Source organism: Mya arenaria, chromosome 17 (genome assembly GCF_026914265.1).
Source record: "Mya arenaria isolate MELC-2E11 chromosome 17, ASM2691426v1".
Classification (NCBI taxonomy): domain Eukaryota; kingdom Metazoa; phylum Mollusca; class Bivalvia; order Myida; family Myidae; genus Mya; species Mya arenaria.
The window spans coordinates 34,752,706-34,775,839 of record NC_069138.1 but is presented as its reverse complement, the minus strand read 5'-3'; the positions used below and the strand labels follow the sequence as shown (position 1 = coordinate 34,775,839).

Genomic DNA, 23,134 nt, shown 5'->3' with positions numbered 1-23,134 from the left:
TGTGTACAGGTTGGGGGCATGATGGTGAACAAGCGAACTAAGTTTAAAAGCCAGATGTAAAAAGAACTTTGAAAATATTTGAGGTGGTACGCAAACTTTAACATAAATTTTAAGTCGAAAAAGGGGCATAATTTTGTCAAAATGCTTGATAGGGTTACCTCCTCCTGTGTACAGGTTGGGGGCATGATGGTAAACAAGCGTGTAAAGTTTGAAAGCGAGATGTCAACGGACTTTGAAAATATTTGAGGTGGTACGCAAACTTTAAGATAAGTGGTTACGCCGACGCTCGGTTGACTAGGATAGCTCTCCTTATTCTTCGAATAGTCGAGCTAAAAATGATTTTAAAAAAAGTTCCCCTTAACCCGAAAGAATTTCAAAACAAAATTAGATTAACAAGGTATTTTCTGTTTATCATCCACCATATTTTTTGTCAACCACTCATAAGCTAGAGTAATTTGTTTAAAGCTATCTTTTACAAGTTTGTGTTAAAAGTGACAACCAAGTTGACAGATACGGGGAGGCAAAAAGTACTGGACATGAATGTAGAACACAAATTACAAAATTTACATTGTCCTGCACATTGTACATATGCTGCAATTATGAAATAAAGTTGTTATTTTTAAAACGCAAATACCGTACTGCGTTAGACCCGACCTTGATTCTTGGCCAACAACATCGACTGTCGCTGATATGATGTTTTAAGTGATGATCATTCGATTCTACTCGATACTCGTTACATCACTTATTAAAACACAATAATTTTTTGTAGAAATAGCTTTCTTTATTTCGATACATCGAAATATATAAATTAAATTACAAAATAGTATGGATAGTAGACGATTGGACATTCACCAAAGATCACTTAATAAATGAAAACAACATAACATTCCACAAATTTATTTGGTAGTAAAATTCATATTATATACAACCATAACAATAGCAGGTATATTTGAAGTTAGAAATACCGATTTTCATTCATACAAGCTAAACACATGGAATATTAGTGTTTGTTTCAGTGTTAGATCACAGTATATTTAACCAAGTGACCACCATAAGAATGTGGTGTAGTGATATATTTACTTTTGGTATTGCCAAGTAGAAATATTTTGCAATTTTACACTGAAACTTACATTTTTTTGTAGGAGAGTAGAAAAAGTCAATAGTAATACTAAGTAAGAACTTTTAAATGCAAATGATTATTTTACAGACAGGGCATTGAACACAGATTGCAAACTGGAATTGTTTTGTAAGAATTTTGAATATATTCATTGGCCTCAAGGAATCCTTAGTAAACATTGTATGTTATATCCGAACGGATTCTAATGAGCATTTTCATAAACCTCAATACAGCCTAAAAGTACATCTGATCTCTGAAATGATTTTTAACAACATATTTATCAACATCAAAACAGCCAGAAAGTATATGTGATGTCTGAACGGATTTTAAGAAACATATTCATAAATCCTTAAAAGAAATGTGGTCTGAAAGGATTTGGAGGAACATATTCATCAACTTCAACACAGTTTAATAGTATGTGGTGTTTAAGGGATTCTGAAGAACGTATTCACATAATGAATGGGTTCTACAATAAGTATGTTGTGTTTAACAATTTTGATTTTATGATTTTTTCTCCTTGTTTTTTTTTTGGTATTTGAAACAACATGTATAAAACGTTTTTATGTTTTTTAGCTCGAGACATCGAAGAATAATTCAATTCTAAAATGTAAATTTTATAAATTCAATACAATACGGGTGTTAGTGTTGTATTGCAGGAAATAACACAACTGTAATAATGCTTCCTTAGCAACTACATACATGCACATCCATAGAAACCAATGATTTCCTTAGCAACAGTCGGCGTCCTATGTCATCATGAAAATTAATCAATTACACACAACCCTTGGAACAAACCTATGTTTTAACTTTTGATTTGATTTTCATTCACAACGACCTACCTCCTTAACGACTATCAAATTATACAGCAACCACTAACTTCCTTTAATGTAAGCAGCAACTAACTTAGTAATTATCATTTAAATCCGATTGGCGATATAGGGCCATCTTGCTCCTGTTATTCACTTTTACATGACTGCTTCTGACCTATAGCTGCTCATTATTGAAATTTAATGCCTCACTTTAAATATACCCTAACTCTAGACATTATCTGCAAAAGTTGACTGTTAAGACTGAGTGTAAGTGTGTTTAATCAATGTTTGAATAGCTACATATCATGTTTTTTAATCAGTAGTTGATATTGGGGTGTCTATGAATGCAGAACTTGTGGGAAAAGGGCAGATATTTTATGATATACTGACATTTTTGTTCTTTTCTTTCAGACTGCAACATGGGTAGACCTAGCAAATATGTAGTGTTTAACTTTTATCAACTCGTATACTTGAACAGTTTATTAAACTACAGTTTACTCAGAACAATGTCAAAGATTCGAATTCATAATTAGGAAAAATTACGGAACATTTCATTTGAACATCATCAAATCAAGAATATCTATTTTGAACACAAGTTCATGCAACAGACGGCAACTGACGAATAATAATAAAGACAAGTCGTGTGGAGAAAATCCTAACGTGGATAATGAATTTGACAGTGAAGATTTCGTTGTGGAAAATGAGAAAATCGAACATGATGATTATGAAAGCAATGTTGGTGTTAAAGCGAATATTAAAAACTCTGACCTTTGAAAGTTGCATAGTGAACATTCTTATAGTAACGTTGAATGAAATGATGCCAATAGTGCGAAAAGTGGTGCATCAGATAGAGGATCATTACATAGTGACATTTCCGAAGTTGACAGTAAACATGCTGATGATGACGTTGGATGTAATGATGCCAATAGTGTGAAAAGTGGACCATCAGATAATAGAACATTACATAGTGACATTTCTAACGTTGCCAGTGAACATTCTGATGATGACGTTGGATGTAATGATGCCAATAGTGTGAAAAAAAGGACCATCAGATAGAGGACCATTACATAGTGACATTACTAAAGTTGCCATTGATCATTCTGATGATGACGTTGGATGTAATGATGCCAATAGTGTGACAAGCGGACCATCAGATTGAGGACCATTACAAAGTGACATTTCTTAAATTGACAGTGAACATTCTGGTGTTATGTAAAGGATTGTAAAACGAATAGTGAACAATAGAACAGTGATCAATTGAATAAGGAACATTTCGATGTCAACAATGGGCATTCTGATGATGATTTTGTCTATATGAATAGTGAACAGTATCACAGTGGAAGTTTAAATGATTCTGACATAGATAATAATGACGGAACTTGTTTTGATAATGTCAAATGCGGACATATTGGAGATAAGACTAACACACATAGGAAGAATTTCTCATTTAAGATTCAGTACATTGATAGGAATACAATACGCCCATTGAAAGGCACTAGGAAGTTGGTAAAAGGCTCCGGATGAATCTATTCGCAGCCAAATTTAATCAATCTATCCCGGGATGTATGCTAGCCTTCAAGGGACACACATTCTATGATGGGTCATGAGGTTGGTATATGCGCGCTCGTGCGATATGTACACAGGACTCATATGGTTCCTTTGTGTTTACCATTACAAAAAAAAACAAGAACAAAAAAACAACATGTTAAAGGGAATGTGTGTGTAGATACGCCATATCGCGAGCATTCTAGAGAAGAAATTAAGGAAAGGCGTTTGGCAGGTCCTCGAAGGAAGAAAATTCAGAGTCAGCTTAGTCACCAGCAACTAAATTATTCTATGAATTGTTGGCCACAAAGCAAAACTGTGCTAAGAAAGGCCAAGAGTGACTGGAATTTGTACGACGTGCAACCAAAAGATCAGTTCTATAAGCTGTGGATTGTTTCTGAAATTCTAAACGAATATAAAATTGAGAACACCAAATTAGATGTGTCAGTTGTTATGTTTACATATCAGTCGCTTCGAGCAGCGAAGGTGAACATTCAGCATGGTGATGGTGTTTTATATATTGATGCCACTGGATCAGTAGCATATTTAGCAAGGAATAAGCGTCAGCATCTGCTTTATTACGCGATGGCTCAGAAGGGGAAAGATCATCAAAGTACAGCTGGACTTTATTCTAGACCACAGAACGACGGCAGCGATCGTTAATCCTGTTATGCTGCACTTTAGCATATTGAGGAAACTAACGAAATTCTGCAAGCCTAAAGGCGTGGAGCTTGTCTTTAGCTGGGCAATAATCCACAGCATACTTATAGTCCTAAACTGTTCAGCTATACACGTATAAATAAGGTTTTGCTACAATGTAGCTAGGTCTTCCAAAGCCCCAAACCCTGACATAACTGTGTAGCTCATTTGTGTTGCACACATGATGAAAGCTTTCCGTGACAATATTAGAGACAAAATATCCGACAAGTGTTTTCGGCAGAATTTGCACTTCTCCAGAATACAACAGAAGTGGCAGAATTGGACGACATTTGGAGAATGATTGTTGTATTATTCGGAACAAAGATGGAAACGGCTACGGTCAGTGCCACACCCTTGTGTTCAACACCTAGCCAGACAAGTGAGGACTACTACCGTCCCGTACCTGCGGTTAAACAGCAATCTATCTTTATTTCTCCAAGTACTTCTGCACCCAACGAGATTTTTCATTGCAAACTTCAGTAAACAAATCCGTGTCGTCTGGCTCCGCATCCAATCGCAAAGTGCAGTTACAGGAACATCCTCAAGTGAGCCGTCCATGTCCAAGCCACGTCTGGACAACTCAAAGGTGAGCTCCTTTTGTAATGTTGTTGACATCAAAGTAACATACCAGTTTATTAGAATTGAACAAACATATTTTTAATGGACACTACGTAAAGTATGGTGTATAAAAATTCATTGCGTATTTGTCAGTAAATGCGGTTTCTTTTTGTCATGTTATTGAAAATACACGCTTTCGGGCGCAAGGCGAATGACTACGTTGCAGTCTTCGAGGTAAACAATCATGCCTATCACAATTATTTTTTAGTGTACATGTTTCCTCTTTTGAGACGATATGAAATAAGGAAATTTAACAATGTTCATATACTAGAGATTGTCATTCATTTTTTGTTATATAATATTTCTTAATAGTCCATCAAGAACGCCATCGTTGGACAGTGCGCCGTAGAGGGCATGGTGCTCGATTATGAGAGGGGGCTGTGGAAAGCTGCGAAAGAGGTGTTTCCTGTCATCAAGCTCCGTGGCTGCGCCTTCCATTGGGGTCAAGCTATTTGGAGGACGGTGCAGGTACATACAATGTACCAATACAAAAAAAACATTGTCTGAATTTCACGTTACTCCAATTTAAAATATTGCAAGAAAAAACATTATAGACATTATTTTAGATTTACTCAAAGACGAAATAGAAAAACGAAAACTAAAGGAAATGTTAGGATGTAAAATAATTATATATATATTTATTAACCCCTACAGAGACTTGGACTTGCAACCCAGTACAGTCAGGACCGAGGGACACATGCTTTCATCCGGAAGGTTTTAAGTCTTCCATTCTTACACCAAGAGCATATCCGGCCAACCTTCGAGTGCATGAAGGATTATACTTCTTCGGAGGCGGTACTCCCTTTGCTGGAGTACTTGGACCAGCAGTGGTTCAATTCCCCATGTTGGACCGTGGAGGAGTGGTGTGTCTTCGGACAAGCTGTCCGAACCAACAATGATGTAGAAGGTAAATTTGTAAGCTCACAATTGTAAAGAAATAAACGAAACTTAAAAATTATTTAGTAATATAACTTGCATCGATTCAATTAATAGTATATCTATTGTATAACTGTATTTTCTCTCCTCCAGGGTGGCATCGTCCACTGAACAGGAAGACGGGAGCGGCGCCACCCTCCTTCGTCCTACTCCAGATCTTACATCGCAAGGCCAAGGATGTGGAAGAACAAATACATCTGGTATCAGAACTGAGTCTCCGGAGGATTCAGAGAAGATCGACTCGGTCAATGCAGTCAAGGCTGTTCAATGCATAGGACGCCTACACGGCAAGGGACATAACCACTTCAGGGCTACTGAAGAAGGTATCTGTGATATATGGACACCGAGTGCTCAAAACAGATGAGCTGGAGGATGAAGACTAACTTTTAATTGTATTACTTATATATATATATAGCCTTATCATTATTGTCTTCAACATTATTATCTTTATAGTTTTATTATAGTTTGTATTATTAGTATTATTATAAGTATTATTATAGTCAATGTTAGTATACTTCTTATCATTACCAGTATTGTTATTATTATAATCCCTGTCATGAAATAAATAAGGTATTATTATATTCAATGTTAGTATACTTTTTATCATTATTGTTATTATTATAATGCCGGTCTTCAAATAAATATTTGGGAAATAAGAACTTCTTGTTTTAAAAAATAGATATATACTTTTCACTGATTAATGTATAAATTTAAAATGTGATTATAAAATGCTATAAATTAAAATAATTTTGCGGACGTTCTTGGGGACGTTTTGACCAGCTACTGGGGACGTTTTGACCAGCTACTGGGGACGCTTTGACCGAAATGGGGACGTTTTAACCATATGACGTTTTGACCTGGTGACGTTTTGACTGTAAATCACAATAATAATAGATTTAATCTTTTTTAACTTTTTAAATCGTATCAAGGACTATCCGTTTACTGAGATTTGATTGACAGAAATTCATTGTTTTAAATCAGGATCTTAACTATCCAGGCAAAACTACATATCGTAAGATGCGGCAAAATGTGTCCAAAGGAAACAACCATTCTTTCAACGCAACAAAAGTATTCAGTGACTTACAACTACAAACAAGCGCATTCTTACCCTCTAATTTTGAAGACAAGACACCAAGACACCAAATTTCAAGTTGATGCCCATCTTTCGGACTGGAGTGTACATTCATTATGATTTTTGTAGAGCTAGTTTAGAACTGCTTCTTTAAAAGTGAGAAAGTAGTCAAAATATGCAAACTTTGTTCAACACCATTGCTAGTTTTTTTATGACGTCTGAATTAGTGATGGTTAATTTAGACAAGGCTAAACAAGGCACGCATGGACAAGAAATGCAAACACTGGGTAAGTCAGTTGTACTCTGACCTCCGGCACGGGTATGTGGTGGCAGCTCAGAAGATGCTGAAAACATTGTCACTCAACAACAAGACTATAATCAGGCGTCTACCTGTCCTGGACCCAGCAATGGCAAGTCACGGCCAAGCTTCAAGTACATTGACGAACATTGGAATAGAACTGCCAAACTTGTTCAACTCGGAGGAGATGGGGCAGCTGTCTGTGGAAGTGAATAAGTACACAGTGGACTCAGAGGTGATGGACTTTGCAGATGGGTACAGCAAGATGTCCACATGACTATGAAGGGAATTCACCTCCTCTTTAAAGTTGGAATGACTGAGTCCACATGACTATGAAGGGAATTCACCTCCTCTTTAAAGTTGGAATGACTGAGTCCACATGACTATGAAGGGAATTCACCTCCTCTTTAAAGTTGGAATGACCCAGTCCACATGACTATGAAGGGAATTCGCCTCCTCTTTAAAGTTGGAATGACTGAGTCCACATGACTATGAAGGGAATTCCCCTCCTCTTTAAAGTTGGAATGACTGAGTCCACATGACTATGAAGGGAATTCACCTCCTCTTTAAAGTTGGAATGACCCAGTCCACATGACTTTGAAGGGAATTCACCTCCTCTTTAAAGTTGGAATGACTGAGTCCACATGGCTTTGAAGAGTAGTCATGTCCTCTCTGAGGCTTGACAGTAACAAGTTGAAATATTTCTCTGAGCTTGGGCTTCTAAAGGCCTGCTCAAGGCTGGGAATCTTCTTGGACAGTCTGTAATAAAGCAAGTTAGAGCTATCACAGACAACTTGACACCAGTCATTGAAATTGCACTTTAAAATGAACAAGCTTAAATTCTAACAAAAAAGCTTTGTATCAAAAATTGCCAACGTGCGCAATTTGTCAACAAGCGCCGTTATATAAATACCAGACACTTGAGCAAGCCCGAAAAGCATTTAACCAGTACCGGGCTAGCAGGCTTGTGCTAATTTTGACCACTGCAACACAGAATTGCATGTGATTGTGAAAATTAAACTTTTACAAAATATTGATTTTGAAGGTCAAATCATTTTTTTTTTAATTATGATTTTTTTTTTTTGGAAACTACAAAAAAAATACATTGACAAGGTTTGACACAAACTTGTTAACGACACCCAAACACTACAGAATGCCCCTGTGCCTTTGCCAATCTAGAACCTTTATTATGTTCCTTAATTCTTTCTCTAAAAATCAAACGTGTTCATATGATACCAAAATAATAGGGGGGATTCAAGGAATCACAAAATTGTATATACATTGTTGGAATATCTTAAACTTTTTAAATACAATTGAAGACAGTTAAGATGCTTCAAATGCTTCGATTTCAAGTTAAAAACCCTTAACAAAAGGGATATTTTAATTCATGGTTACTAAAAAACAAATACAAAATCCTACAAATCTATGTTGAGAGAAAATGATGCATTTTATAAATACTTACAGCTTCAGCATAATAAGAGCAACAAGGGTCCACTCTGCTGGTTTAAAGATGATGTTTTCACTGGTTAATCTGAAACAAAAAATTGTTTTTGTTACAAGTGGATTCTAATAAAACGAAAGTGATCTTGCAAATGTTGATTAATTTCTCCCATTTTATTCACCTCAACTCTGCTATTTGGTCAATAGAACCGGATATACCCCTTATCATCAGTCAATAACTATAAATTATTTGCCACTGGCTATCCTATTTCTATGATAGTGATCAAAATGGATATAACTGGAAATTGTTAACGTTCTATTGAAAAGAGATATTCTAAAACCAAATAAATGTTTTCTACCTGATTGTGAAAACTAGGTTCCTGAGAAGTTACAATCGTGTTACCTGAATGTGACTAGTTTCCTGAGGAGTTACAATCTTGTTACCTGAATGTGAAAACTAGGTTCCTGAGAAGTTACAATCCTGTTACCTGAATGTGAAAACTAGTTTCCTGAGGAGTTACAATCTTGTTGCCTGAATGTGAAAACTAGTTTCCTGAGAAGTTACAATCGTGTTACCTGAATGTGAAAACTAGGTTCCTGAGGAGGTACAATCTTGTTGCCTGAATGTGAAAACTAGGTTCCTGAGGTGTTACAATCTTGTTGCCTGAATGTGACAACTAGTTTCCTGAGGAGTTACAATCTTGTTGCCTGAATGTGAAAACTAGTTTCCTGAGGAGTTACAATCTTGTTACCTGAATGTGAAAACTAGTTTCCTGAGGAGTTACAATCTTGTTGCCTGAATGTGAAAACTAGGTTCCTGAGGAGTTACAATCTTGTTGCCTGAATGTGAAAACTAGGTTCCTGAGGAGTTACAATCTTGTTGCCTGAATGTGAAAACTAGCTTCCTGAGGAGTTACAATCTTGTTGCCTGAATGTGAAAACTAGGTTCCTGAGGAGTTACAATCTTGTTGCCTGAATGTGAAAACTAGGTTCCTGAGGAGTTACAATCTTGTTGCCTGAATGTGAAAACTAGGTTCCTGAGGAGTTACAATCGTGTTACCTGAATGTGAAAACTAGGTTCCTGAGGAGTTACAATCTTGTTACCTGAATGTGAAAACTAGGTTCCTGAGGAGGTACAATCTTGTTACCTGAATGTGAAAACTAGGTTCCTGAGGAGGTACAATCTTGTTGCCTGAATGTGAAAACTAGTTTCCAGAGGAGTTACAATCTTGTTGCCTGAATGTGAAAACTAGGTTTCTGAGGTGTTTCAATTGTATTACATGAATGCAAAGACTAATCGTCTGAAGTGTAAGAATCATGTTACCTGAATGTGAAGACTAGTCGTCTGAAGTGTAAGAATGATGTTACCTGAATGTGAAGACTATTCGTCTGAAGAGTAAGAATTACGCAACCTTAATGTAAAGATTAGTTGTCTGAAGTGTAATTATTATGTTACCTGAATGTGAAGACTAGTCATCTGAAGTGTAAGAATTATGTTACCTGAATGTGAAGACTAGATCTCTTAGGTGTAACAATTGCATTACCTGAATGTGAAGACTAGGTCCCTTAGGTGTAACAATTACATTACCTGAATGTGAAGACAAGGTCCCTTAGGTGTAACAATTACATTACCTGAATGTGAAGACAAGGTCCCTTAGGTGTAACAATTACATTACCTGAATGTGAAGACTAGGTCTCTTAGGTGTAACAATTACATAACCTGAATGTGAAGACAAGGTCCCTTAGGTGTAACAATTACATTACCTGAATGTGAAGACAAGGTCCCTTAGGTGTAACAATTACATTACCTGAATGTGAAGACAAGGTCTCTTAGGTGTAACAATTACATTACCTGAATGTGAAGACAAGGTCCCTTAGGTGTAACAATTACATTACCTGAATGTGAAGACAAGGTCCCTTAGGTGTAACAATTACATTACCTGAATGTGAAGACAAGGTCCCTTAGGTGTAACAATTACATTACCTGAATGTGAAGACAAGGTCCCTTAGGTGTAACAATTACATTACCTGAATGTGAAGACAAGGTCCCTTAGGTGTAACAATTACATTACCTGAATGTGAAGACAATGTCCCTTAGGTGTAACAATTACAATACCTGAATGTGAAGACTCGATCACTTAACATGAATGTGAAGACAAGTTCCGCCAAGCTGCAACAATAACACTACCTGAATATGAAGATTGGCTTCCCAATGTGAAAAAATTATTTTACCTGAATGTGAAGACTAGTTCCCCGATGTGTAAAGATCATGTTACCTGAAAGTGAAGACAAGTTCTCTGAAGTGTGTGTACACATCCTGAATCAGATCTAGTGGGGACAGCAGGGAGGGCAGCCTAAAAATATATATCATATTTTTGTTCAATGGCTTGGTTGATAACTTTCAAATCTTTACCACTATGGAAGTTTAATTGATAAATTTGTGATCAGCTGTAATAGTTGTACTTAGATAAATGAACACACCATAAATTGATCATCTATGCATTAGATGAGGTCTTAGATTTACCCCAAAATAAGTTAATGCTTTTTTGTCTGGTGAATCACTTACACTTTACTGATGCGATCCAGGACGATCCTCCGACGTATAAGGAGCTGGTCATATCTGTCCAAAGTTGGTAAAGCCACTCCATCATTGGAATCCTGAAACCAGTAAAAGTTTTACAAATTCTTTTTACCACATGACACATTTGTCACCAAAAATTTAGCATTTGGTAAAAAATCTTATATTATAAAAAATTGGTCAACTTCTCATTAGCCCAAAACATGTCACAAAGGATGATTGTTTTACTCACTAAATAGATTTTTCTTCATAACTAAATACAACCGAGCTTTTAAAAAGTATTACTTTTAGGCCTACCCCACCCACTTTTGCATTATGGATGGCCCTTATGCCAAATTTAGAGAGCTTACACTATAAACACAGTTTTTGCCAATTCAAGGGTAATAACTCTGGAGTGACTGAGGCAACATGGCTGGTTCTTGAATTGGTTATTACCTTTTCCAGAACTTGTCTCTCTTGTATTTTATAAGTGAATGCCCCTTTGAGGAACTTTTGAACTCGGTACTGGTTCTCCTCTATCTCCTCCTTTAATACCTCATAGTGAGGCAGGGGACCACTGGGTGGGGCAACTTCCTCCAAACTCTCCTCACCTGAAAATGGTTCAAAATTTATTCTACTACTTTCTTTCTTCAATAGTAAGAGTTGTCAAGTTACTGAAAAGACTTAAACTGTTTTTAGATTACTTTGCATCTCATGTAAAATATTGACAAATAATACCTAATATCTGTTCTATCAATCTTTTAAAGAATTCTCCTTCATTCCTAGGCCAAAATAGAATTCCCAATTTTAGACAATGACCATTTTTTTCAAAACTGAAAGACCCCATTACAATCCCCCAATTATTTTTTTTACTGTTTAGGTCAGACTTATCAGTTAATCAGCAGACAGTTATGTTTAATTATAAAATTAATGGGCAACTTCTTTATGAATTTGTCAAAACTTGTGCCTACCTAACAGATTGTCAAATTCTGCTTCCTGAGCATCAACTTTGGCCACTAGCGCATCATACTGTCTTTCCATGTCAGATTTCTTTCCCATGGATGCACTATCACTCCTGCTATCCCCTGAACCTGTTTCTGCCTGACCAGTATTTAAAAACTCTACAGTGTCTTGTGATATCCAAGATCTCAAAGTTTCACAAATGAGTTTTAAAGTGGACACTTGTTTTTTTGGACAGACTCCATTGCTTTTCTTACTATCAGTGCTTTGAGCACCATGCTTTACATGCACAGTTTGTATTTCACGTACATGAACACCCTGGCTTGCAGTAGACCTTTCCATAACTTTGGGTTCAACAGTGTCTCCCAAATACTCTAATTTCTTATCACTAAGTTCAGCATTTTCTTTCATTTCTTCACCAGGTTTTACAACATCCTCTGAAGTGTCCTGTATATCAACCATTTTTGACAATAAGGATTTTCTTTTATCTAACAACTGCATTAGATAGTCAGTTTTTGCTTTTGTGGCAGCTTTTTTGTCCTTTTTATTTGGTTTAGATACACTGGGTTCAGGTTGTTTATTATCAAGTTTTGTTTCCTTTTCAACATTGGGCACCTTAACATTGCTTGACTGATCTACCTTAGTGCAAGTTTCACTAGGTCTCTCATTTTGTGAATGTTTATCCGTCCTTTGAAAATCCTCTTCACTGTCAGCCTCCTTAGCTTCAGTTCTGAAGTTGTCTTGTGAGTCTTTATCAGATTCTGCAATAGTGTCATCTTTTTCATGGAGAGCTCCTTCACCACCATCAGTCATACCTAGATCACTCATGGCCTTATCAAGTGTGTACACACAAGGCTCATCGGTGCTTATATTCCCTCTTGCTTTCTCTGTGTTTACACTCCCTCTCTGACTATCAGCTTTTGTTTCATCTTTCCCTGCTTCGTCTCCTGTCTTATTGCTCTTCTTTATCATTTCATGCAGGTTTTTTAAGTACTCGTCTTGTTTTTCAAGGCTAGTCACCTCATGTTTGAGGTCGGACACATGTTTAGACACCAGAACTTCATCTCCTAGCTTGCCACTGAAATCATCATTGAAATACTGTAACATATTGGTTAACAATCATTGAAAAAAGAGAAGAGAACAAGAGTGCTTCGGGAGTGCCAATACTCATCTGTTATTTTCAGTCGGAAAAGCCGCACTATTAAAGCCAGAGATATTTGCCTTGCTGTGCATGTATAATCTTATTACTTGAAAAATGTGTCTTCAACAAGTTGATAATTTGAATATATCTTGAATGGTTTTTGAGTTATAGCATCTAAAATGTTTTTTCACAATTACGTTTAACATTTTTTGTTGAGAACACTAGTACAATTTTAATATTGGCCATACTTTATTTTAATATTGGCCATACTTTATCAAACCACTTTAACCTATTTGAAAACCAAACCAGCTTACCACTTCAAATCAATGGGCAGTAGTTGTATCTTTCTTGGCGGGAGATTTTTCCTGGACCAGACAGGGTCACTGGATATCTGTTTTTCTAGGTGGTGTGATGCCTTTAAACATTGACTACTGCAGAAGTTCTGGAACAAATATACTCATTAACAGCAATGTAATATTTAAGGGTCACTGAATGTCTGTTTTTCTTTGTCGTGTGATGCTTTGCAACATTAACTGCTGCTTAAATTCAAGGAAAGAAATATTATAAAGTTAGTTCCAAGTAAAACTGTTTAAATATCTAGTTATTTGCAAATCAAAACATTTTCAATGTTTAAGGCTTTTAAAAGTATTAATAGTTTTGAACAATTAGTCACAGTAATTAACTATGTTGTTCATTTTTCTCTTCATTTACTCACAGACTTCTGTCATAATTAAAACTCAATGCATTCTAATTTAATTATAAATTGTACGTTCCTACCTTCCTAGTTTCTATGTCATAAACTGTGTTGGTCTTCGTTGATATGATGTACCGCTGTTTTAGAATCTGAAATACATCATTGAATACCAGTGAGTTTTTTGGCCCTTTTTGGGACCGAAAATCGGCCCCATTCCCCTCAGTATCTCAGTTTATATACAGGTGAATTGTTGTGTAAATTTTCCGGGAAGTTTGTATTACAAAATCAGAGTCAGAAAATAGATGATATGACATCAAATTTATCTTCGAACAATTGTTTTCATATAATGCTTTTTATAAAAGCAAATGACTGAGCATTCAGCTTCAAAAAAGCATTTGAAATTGTGATTGCCATTTCCCTAATAAATGGTAAGTTGTGTTTATTTCTGAAAAAAAAACCTTGATTAAAACAAATGCCATCTTTATTTAAGATCAAATGATTACTTTGACATGTATGTACTTTACTGCTTCAAAGGTGACTGTTTTTTTTATTAAAGGGAAGTATCTACAATTGATTTAAAGAGTAGTTCTTCGCTCCTTAGTTTGCAGAGAAATTATAAAATTGATATTTTCACTGCTGTTATTTCACTGATAAAACTCTATACTTCACTGAAAATCAAAAGAAATAATAGTTAACGCTCAATGAATGGTATTTTTTGGGACCCGAGGGATGCTCTGTTCTAATTGCAATAAGTTCAAATTTGGAGTATCTAGCTTTAAAACCATTTTACCGTCTTCTGAGTGAGCTATCTGTGTCAGAGAAATCCCTTGCTGTGTGAAATTTGAAAGTAAAAATTCCAGAAAAATATCTGATTAAACATAAAGAGTGCAAGGAAAACTCCAAACCTTTTCCAGGTTGTTTTGGCACAGTGGATATCCACACAGCTTGGCTATGGCTCGCTCCACAGTGATGTCTTCATAATGGCTCGGGGTTATCAATTGTACCTGGGAAAAAAAGTATATCAGATTCTGATCCATTTATTTCTAATAGAATTATTGGCTGATTATAATCTGCAAAAAAGAATCATTAGAGTATTACATTTTTAACGCCAAATTTGTTTAATGTAGAATTATATACTTAATCTAGTTAAATATCGTTTAAGTCATCTACATACACAACCAATAATGACCAACCTCCCTACCAAGTTTAAAGGCCATAGGCCCATATATTTCCTAATAATCAATTGGACAAGGTTTGTTGTATATCAACGCATTGACCGACCAACTGACCAACATGTGAAAAGCAATATATCCCTGCTTCTTCAAAGGGTGCCTTGGCATAATCATCTCATGAAATAATGTAACTGGTTATTGGACACATAGCAGCTCTTTTGAATATTCTGAGCAAGCTTATAAAGCAACGGAGTAGAATGTCAGCAGTCACAGGTTCGATCCCCAACAGATGCACATAGCATATATTTGTGTAGTATCACACATAAAATCACAGAGTTATGTTAAATTCCACCTACAGCATTTAGAAGGGTATCCTGTGAGATCGGATTGTCAATGAGTCGTTCCACAATTTTGTGTGCCCTCTCCTCACACGCCACCTTATACTCAATTTTCCTCCGTAACTCCGCCTGCTTCTCAGCTTCAGAACTGCCTGATGTCATGTCTTCAGGTGTCTGTAAAATATAAAACGGCTGTCAATATGGACTGTGTAGAGTAAGTCAACCATATTCGTGAAGTAGATATACAGTCCAACAGCAAGCATGTTATAAAGCTTGCCTACAGGAGGGCTTTTCTTTAAAGTTCTTAAAGTTTATATTTCTAAGTAATGATGAAATGGGCTCTCTTTTCCCTGTTTGTGCCATGTGACCCTTTATTGTACAGTATTAAAGGGCTTCTTGGAACTTAAGAGAGTGGTGACATTGTTTGCAGAAACTTAAAAATTGTTGATGCACATCCCATCATATACTTCAAATAATTGTGTATAACTAGAGATTGCTTTTTTGAAAAAGCGCTTGTCTCCCCTATTGTGTGGTCGTAGCTGAGAAAAAATAAATGATGGACATGAAATTTGTAACTTTGGACTGGAGACAAACCAACAGTGAAGTTTGGTTTATTCGATTATATTAAATAGTGAAGAGAAGAAAGTGTTGTTGATTAATCATGGAAAATGTAAACGAAGTTTGCATTGTATGAAGTTCCTGGGCGCAAGCGTTATTCAATTATTGATCGGAAACCATTTTTCAGCTCACAGTCATCGTGACCATGACCTTTTACCTACTGATCACAACATCAATAGGGATCATCTACATAACCAACTTGCATACCAAGTATTAAGTTCTTGGGTGCAAGTGTTCTTTAGTTACTGAGCGGTAACCATTTCTTCAACTCAAGGTCATGGCAACCTTGACCTTTGACCTACTGATCTCAAAATCAATAGGGGTCATCTACTAGTCATGACCGACTAGCGTACCAAGAATGAAGTTCCTGGGTACAAGCGTTCTTAAGTTATTGAGCAGAAACCATTTTTAAGCTTAAGGTCACCGCCAACGTATCATTTTTTACCTGAAGGTAACCTTGACCTTTGACCTTTTGATCTGAAAATCAATAGGGGTCATCTTCTAGTCATGAACAACTAGCTTACCAAGTATGAAGTTCCTGAAACCAAAGGGTCTTTAGTTATTGAGCGGAAACTTTTTCTTCACTTCAAGGTCATGGCAACCTTGACCTTTGACCTAGTGATCTCAAAATCAATATGGGTCATCTTCTAGTCATGACCAACTAGCATACCAAGTATGAAATTCCTGGTTGCAAGCGTTCTCTAGTTATTGAGCGGAAACAGTTTCTTCACCTCAAGGTCACGGTGACCTTGACTATTGACCTACTGATCTCAAAATCAATAGGAGTCATCTACTAGTCATGAACAACTATGAAGTTCCTGGGTACAAGCTTTCTTTAGTTATTGAGCAGAAACCATTTTTAAGCTTAAGGTCACTGCCAACATAACATTTTTTACCTGAAGGTAACCTTGACCTTTGACCTTTTGATCTCAAAATCAATAGGAGTCATCTAATAGTCATGAACAACTAGCATACCAAGTATGAAGTTCCTGGACCCAAAGGATCTTTAGTTATTGAGTGGAAACCGTTTCTTCACCTCAAGGTCACGTTGACCCTGATCTTTGACCTAGTGACCCCAAATTCAATAGGGGTCATCTACTAGTCATGACCAACTAGCATACCAAGTATGAAGTTCCTGGGTCGAAGAGTTCTATAGTTATTGGGCGGAAACGAAGTGTGACGTACTGACTGACTGACTGACAGACTGATGGACTGACTGACGGACAGGGCAAAAACAATATGTCTCCCCATGAATGGGGGAGACATAAAGATATTACACGCAAATGATTTTTACATGGAAGGTCACCACGACCTTGACTATTGACCTTGTTACCCCCAAAACAATTGGGATCATCTAGACATCATGACCAACCTCACTTCAAAGTTTGGTGAACCTAGATCAAAGCATTCTCCTGATATTGCACGGAAATATTTTTTTACATTAGAGGTCACAGCGACGTTGACCTTTGACCTTGTGACCCCCCAAAATATAGGAGTTTTCTAAACCTCATGATCAACCTCCCTACCAAGTTTGGTGAACCTAGGTCAAACCATTCTCAAGATATTGAGCGGAAATGTTTTTTACATTGGGGGTCGCCGCGACCTTGACCTTTGACCTAGTGACCCCAAAAACAATAGGGATCTTCTACACCTCATGACCAAACTCCCTACCAAGTTTGGTGAACCTAGGTCAAACCGTTCTCAAGATTTTGAGCAGAAATGTTTTTTTATATTGGGGGTCGCCGCGACCTTGACCTTTGACCTAGTGACCCCAAAAACAATAGGGATCCTCTACACCTCACGACCAACCTCCCTTCCAAGTTTGGTGATCCTAGGTCATGCGGTTTTCCAGTTATCGATCGGAAACGAAGTGTGACGTACGGACGGACTGACGGACTACCGGACTGACGGACAGGGCAAAAACAATATGTCTCCCCCAGAGAGGGGGAGACATAATTATATACCTGATAAAATTAAAAGCTATAACAAGAGCTGTCGTAACACAGCACGCTCGACTTCGCCGCTTTGACTTAGAAGTGAATACAATAACAATGTAATATTACCAAGTTTGGTCTCTTTATGTCCAACCTAACTAAAATTATTCGATACATAAGGTGACTTTGATGCTGCCCTCCCACCAGCCCTCCCAAACAATGACGCAAGTCATTCAAATAACTTGATTTCCCATTATGAAAATGTGGTTAAGAATATACAAATATGCCTTTCAAAGGAAATTAAAAAAAAACAAAAAAAAAACAAGAGCTGTCACAGTATGTGACGAATGCCCCGGATTGTGACATTGACCTATGAACAAGGTCAGTACATGAAAAGTTGATCTTGCCTTTACATGTCAAATACAAATGGCAAGTTATTTTAAATTGCCTCAAAACATAAAAAAATACCACCCATATTTGACAACCTACACTCTTATGACCTTAAATTCAGCATTCCATTGTGAATAAACACTAAGTGTATCTTTCACCTTAGAGGTAGGGACATAGGTGTTGCACGCAACAAATGTTGCAAGTTATTTTAAAATCTGTCCATACAAGAAAAAGTTACAGCCCGGACACAACAACCTATACTCTATGTCCTTATATGCAGCATTCCATTGTGAATAAACACCTTAGTGTGACCTTGACCTTAGAGGTAAGGACACGGGTCTTGCATGCGACACGTCGTCTTGGTATGTGGAACACAAATGGCAAGTTATTTTAAAATCTGTCCATACAAGGGAAAGTTACAGCTCGGACACAACAACCTATGCTCTATGTCCTTATATGCAGCACTCCATTGTGAATAAACACCAAGTATGACCTTGACCTTAGAGGTAGGAACACGGGTCTTGCACGCGACACGTCGTCTTGGTATGTGAAACACATGTGGCAACTTATTTTAAAGTCTGTCCATACAAGGGAAAGTCACAGCCCGGACACGACAACCTATGCTCTATGTCCTTATATTCAGCACTCCATTGTGAATAAACACTAAGTGTGTCCTTGACCTAAGAGATAGTAACACGGGTCTTGCACGCGACACGTCGTGGTTGTATGTGGAACACATGTAGCAAGTTATTTTAAAATCTGTCCATACAAGGGAAAGTTACAGCCCGGACATGAGTTATTGAGCCGGACACACGGACGGACGGTGCGCTTTTAATATGCCCACCTTTGGGGGCATAAAAATTCAAGGGCCATAGTTTGTTTTTTGGCTTAAAACGGAGTTATGTTTCTTGTTGTAAGATGGTCGTAAATATTTTGAATTTTATTAAGTGCATTTAATGAACAGTATAGAAGTTTTTTTTATTAAAATCCCCACTTGCCCTTGACTTTTACTTGCCTAAAGCTTTAACCCAAGTTAATCAGGGACCATAACTTGTAATAAGGATATGCCCTGCCCTAAAACTTTAACATAAGTTCCATAGTCAATCAGGGACCATAATTTGTATAAAAGATAATATGGAGTTATCTAACCTCATTATGTGATGGCTCTGAACATCAGTGTGAAGTATTAAGTCAATTGAATGAATGGTATTGGAGTTTTAAGTGAAAATCCCAACTTGCCCTAAAACTTTAACCTGCCCTAAAAATTTAACCTAAGTCAATCAGGTGCCATAACTTGTATTTAGGATAATATGGAGTTATGTAACCTCATTGTGTGATGGTCCTGAACAACTGTGTGAAGTATTAAGTCAATTGAACAAAGGATATAGAAGTTATTAATAAATATTCCAACTGGCGCTAAAACTTTAACCTAAGTTCCATAGTCAATCAGGGGCCATAATCTGTGTAAAGAATAATATGGAGTTATCTAACCTCATCATGTGATGGCCCTGAACAACTGCGTGAAGTATTAAGTCAATTGAATGTAGGGCATTGGACTTATAAGTGAAAATCCCAACTTGCCCTAAAACTTTAACCGGACGCTGACGCTGGGGCGAGTAGTATAGCCCACCTATTCTTCGAATAGTCGAGCTATAAATGGCATGTAATGGCATTTTTTGCTGACTATTTGCATGTGTTTTGACAGATTTCTGTTTTAAATTACCGGTGATATTGTTGTAGTTAATTGATGTAGTTTTTACTATTCTTTGCACTGAAAGCAGCATATGTGTTTGATTTGCCTTTATATTGAGTTTATTCATATATGAACAGGCGTGGATTTTTTTGGTAAAATGTAAAGATTCTTGTCTTTTCTTACCCTTTTGCAATCCTAGAGAGTATTTTGCTTTGCTTGTATGTGGAAATATTGTGGTGATATCATGGTAAGTGACAAACAGCCCAGACATGTCGCACTGCATCATAAAATGAGGTGTTTGAGAGTGCAGGCTGGTGACTGTGAGCACCTGTTTTTTGATGGTACTGTAATCAGTCTTCCTGAAATGTGCTGGTCCACCTGACATGTCCGGACGGGTCTGGCTGCTCTTTCGTAAATGACGGTCCGGATGACCGACATATTTTGAGACGACTAAATAGTGAAAAGGTACTTAAAAGCGAAATGTCTGTAAAAACTGTTTGCTGAATATTTGTCTTGGCAGTAGTAAGTCGATCCCACATTCAATTGTTATTTGACTTCACATAACATCACCAAAAGTCGGCTATTTCCGATATGGAATCATGATGTTGATTGCTGGATACACTAACGCCTGTGGCTGGATATATGTTGACGGATTTTTTTACGATTTTGATATGGCAAATCCTTCACGTACAAATTGTTTTGTACCAAAAGTGGGTAGTTATTCCGATCGGGATTCCGGGTTAAAGCATATTGCGTCTATTAAATATCATAAAAACAAGAAATATTACCAGATAATGTTATTTTATATTAGGTCCGTACAAAAAAAAATAAATATCCAACGAATAATTATGAGTTTGATGGGTTTTCTTCATTTCATTCTGTCAAACATGTTATGAAGGGCTGCAGTTCACAGTTTTACAACAATCGGATTATATTTACGAGGTCTATCTCGAAGCTTGTCGGAGGTGGCCGAGTTAAATTACGATTGGGTTGAGTTGTTCCGCTTGGCGTAATTGTTGTCTGTGTCAGTCAAGTTTTGTTTTATTGGAAAGGTAAATCATGTTTTTTAATGCATTTAAAGCTTGTTTTGTGCAAAATAGCTTGACTTACATGGTAAAATATGAATATAAACCTTTATTATCAGTGTTCGACACTAAAGGGGTCCCGGGATCCCGAGGACACCAATTTCTCGGGAGGAACACCTGAACTTCAAAGTCCGGTATTCCGTCGGGACACTTAAATTTTGACCGATAAAAGCTAAGTATCAATAAATAAATAGCGTTTCATGAATTAATTACCTAAATTTGGGTCCCCCTAACTTTCTTGACAGGGCATGTAAAAAGATATTAATATTAATACGTCGCACACACTAAAGCGAAAGTATGGCTGACCTTTTCACTATAATTACATCATGAATCTATAAATAAACAGGTCATTTCACAGTGCGCATGCGGTTTAACGCTTCCGCTTTGTTGTTTACATTATCAACCAAGTCAGAGGTGACAGACTTTAATAATCGGTACAATAATAATGGTGTCAGAGGTGACAGACTTTTATAATCGGTACAATAATTATGGTGAACTAGTTTGCTCATGTGTCAGAACCGCCCAAAATGGATAAAAAAATTATGACATTTTGGCGCGAAAATAAACATACACTATTTTCCAGTTGTCTGCTCTTTAGTATGCACTACACTTGTTGGGCAGTCTGATTGATTCACAAGCCAGATGTAATATTCCTACTGTTTTTCAATCAAAAGCAATGACATCTGACAAGACCCTGAACCATGGCATTTTTAATGCATATTTTCTGAAAATCTAAAAATAGTAACAACATCAAGTTTTTGTTTACATTGTACCCATTGTGTGACTTAGACATTCTACCACTTTTGAACCCAATCTACCGACTTAAGACCCAAATCTTCCTCTCTGCCATTGCCAGAGGTTCACATGGATGACATTGTGCTATAACTAACTTGTCATTGCATGCTGTTGAAAACATGTATAATATGGTGTATACTTGAATTACAAATTGCAAAGTAAAAGGCACTGGATTTGTATGTTAAATGTAATATTAAAACAGGCTCATTAATGAAAAAAATGTAAAAAATGGAAGGGACTCTTAATTTCACGAAGGGACACCTGATTTCAGATGTTGGTGTCCCTTTGGGATCCCTTGGGAAAATGGTTAGTGTCCACCCCTGATTATCCATTTCAAACATAAACTACTTCACTTAATACAATTTCAATATTTTTCAAACCCACACGGTTTTTGCACAAACCCGTTTAGACGTTAGGGATTGGAAGAATCCCGTATAACACGTCTATTATTTTAGACTTAAAATGTTAAATGCCTGTGATGTTGAAATATTCTTTGCATGAGAAACTGTATTAATTTTTACTTAACGACAAGTCCATGTAGTGTTTAAATGTTTGTTTTTGTCAATTAAGTCGGGAAAGCATTATAACCAGTTGTTTTACTCCTTTTGTATACTATTTTCTGTTTGTTCGGACAGGCAAATATTTTTTCGGACAGGGTAAATCTTCCAACGATTTTTTACAATTTCTGGAAGACTGCTGTAATGTCAACAATTTTAAAGCATATAAAGTAAAACAAAATACAATGATTAATCAATAGTAACCTCTCGTCGAAACATGCACTTACAGGGAAGACAAGAAGAAAGTGTATGTATTGCCGAAATGTTGTGAAACCGGTATGTGTTATATGGGAAACGAAATCGAATATTTAGGGGATTCGATTTTGGTTAACGTAAATCGTTCTGAAGGGCGGTGCAAAAGCACGGTTGCCGGTACCCGGTATTTGCAATCACTTTACGATAGGACTGCTATAGTTAATATTATAATAGTACGATGGCTGTTGTGGAGTTATAATTATTGAATATGCTCTTACTTTAAACTAAATGCCTTCATTTGATAACAAAGGTTATAGTTATCCAAATTGTATCCAATTATATATTTTGGCAGATAAGGCGATAAACCGAAACTTGAACCATTTTAGTCAATTGCATACTTCAATAAGGCTAAAGATTTTATAAAAAATAAATAAACAAAAAATGAAAATGACTTTCAAATGACCCCCGTAT

General features: G+C 36.6%; 2 protein-coding genes across 4 annotated transcripts; one reads left to right on the top strand and one right to left on the bottom strand.

Annotated features, from left to right (window-relative positions):
• The first annotated feature begins 4,404 nt into the window (after positions 1 to 4,404).
• LOC128224323 (uncharacterized) lies at positions 4,405 to 6,448 on the top strand. 2 transcript variants are annotated; one of them, XM_052934138.1, is made up of 3 exons: positions 4,405 to 4,756; positions 5,101 to 5,695; positions 5,818 to 6,448. In XM_052934138.1, the coding sequence occupies exons 2-3, from the start codon at positions 5,557 to 5,559 to the stop codon at positions 5,997 to 5,999; spliced, it is 321 nt and encodes a 106-aa protein (XP_052790098.1). In that variant the 5' UTR covers positions 4,405 to 4,756; positions 5,101 to 5,556; the 3' UTR covers positions 6,000 to 6,448. The 2 variants fall into 2 exon arrangements, with proteins under 2 accessions (XP_052790098.1, XP_052790096.1); XM_052934136.1 differs by having other exon boundaries at positions 4,405 to 5,695.
• A 200-nt stretch (positions 6,449 to 6,648) lies between these two features.
• Positions 6,649 to 22,816, bottom strand: LOC128224322 (putative RNA polymerase II subunit B1 CTD phosphatase RPAP2). 2 transcript variants are annotated; one of them, XM_052934135.1, is made up of 11 exons: positions 22,696 to 22,816; positions 15,415 to 15,570; positions 14,792 to 14,890; positions 13,970 to 14,035; positions 13,507 to 13,634; positions 12,063 to 13,129; positions 11,548 to 11,702; positions 11,101 to 11,192; positions 10,811 to 10,888; positions 8,557 to 8,625; positions 6,649 to 7,853 (listed from the first exon to the last, which is right to left on the bottom strand). In XM_052934135.1, exons 2-11 carry the CDS (start codon positions 15,556 to 15,558, stop codon positions 7,703 to 7,705), a joined length of 2,049 nt encoding a protein of 682 aa, XP_052790095.1. In that variant the 5' UTR covers positions 15,559 to 15,570; positions 22,696 to 22,816; the 3' UTR covers positions 6,649 to 7,702. The 2 variants fall into 2 exon arrangements, 1 of the variants encoding a protein (XP_052790095.1); XR_008259467.1 differs by lacking the exon at positions 10,811 to 10,888 and adding an exon at positions 10,767 to 10,810 and having other exon boundaries at positions 7,797 to 7,853.
• Between the last annotated feature and the right edge of the window lie 318 nt (positions 22,817 to 23,134).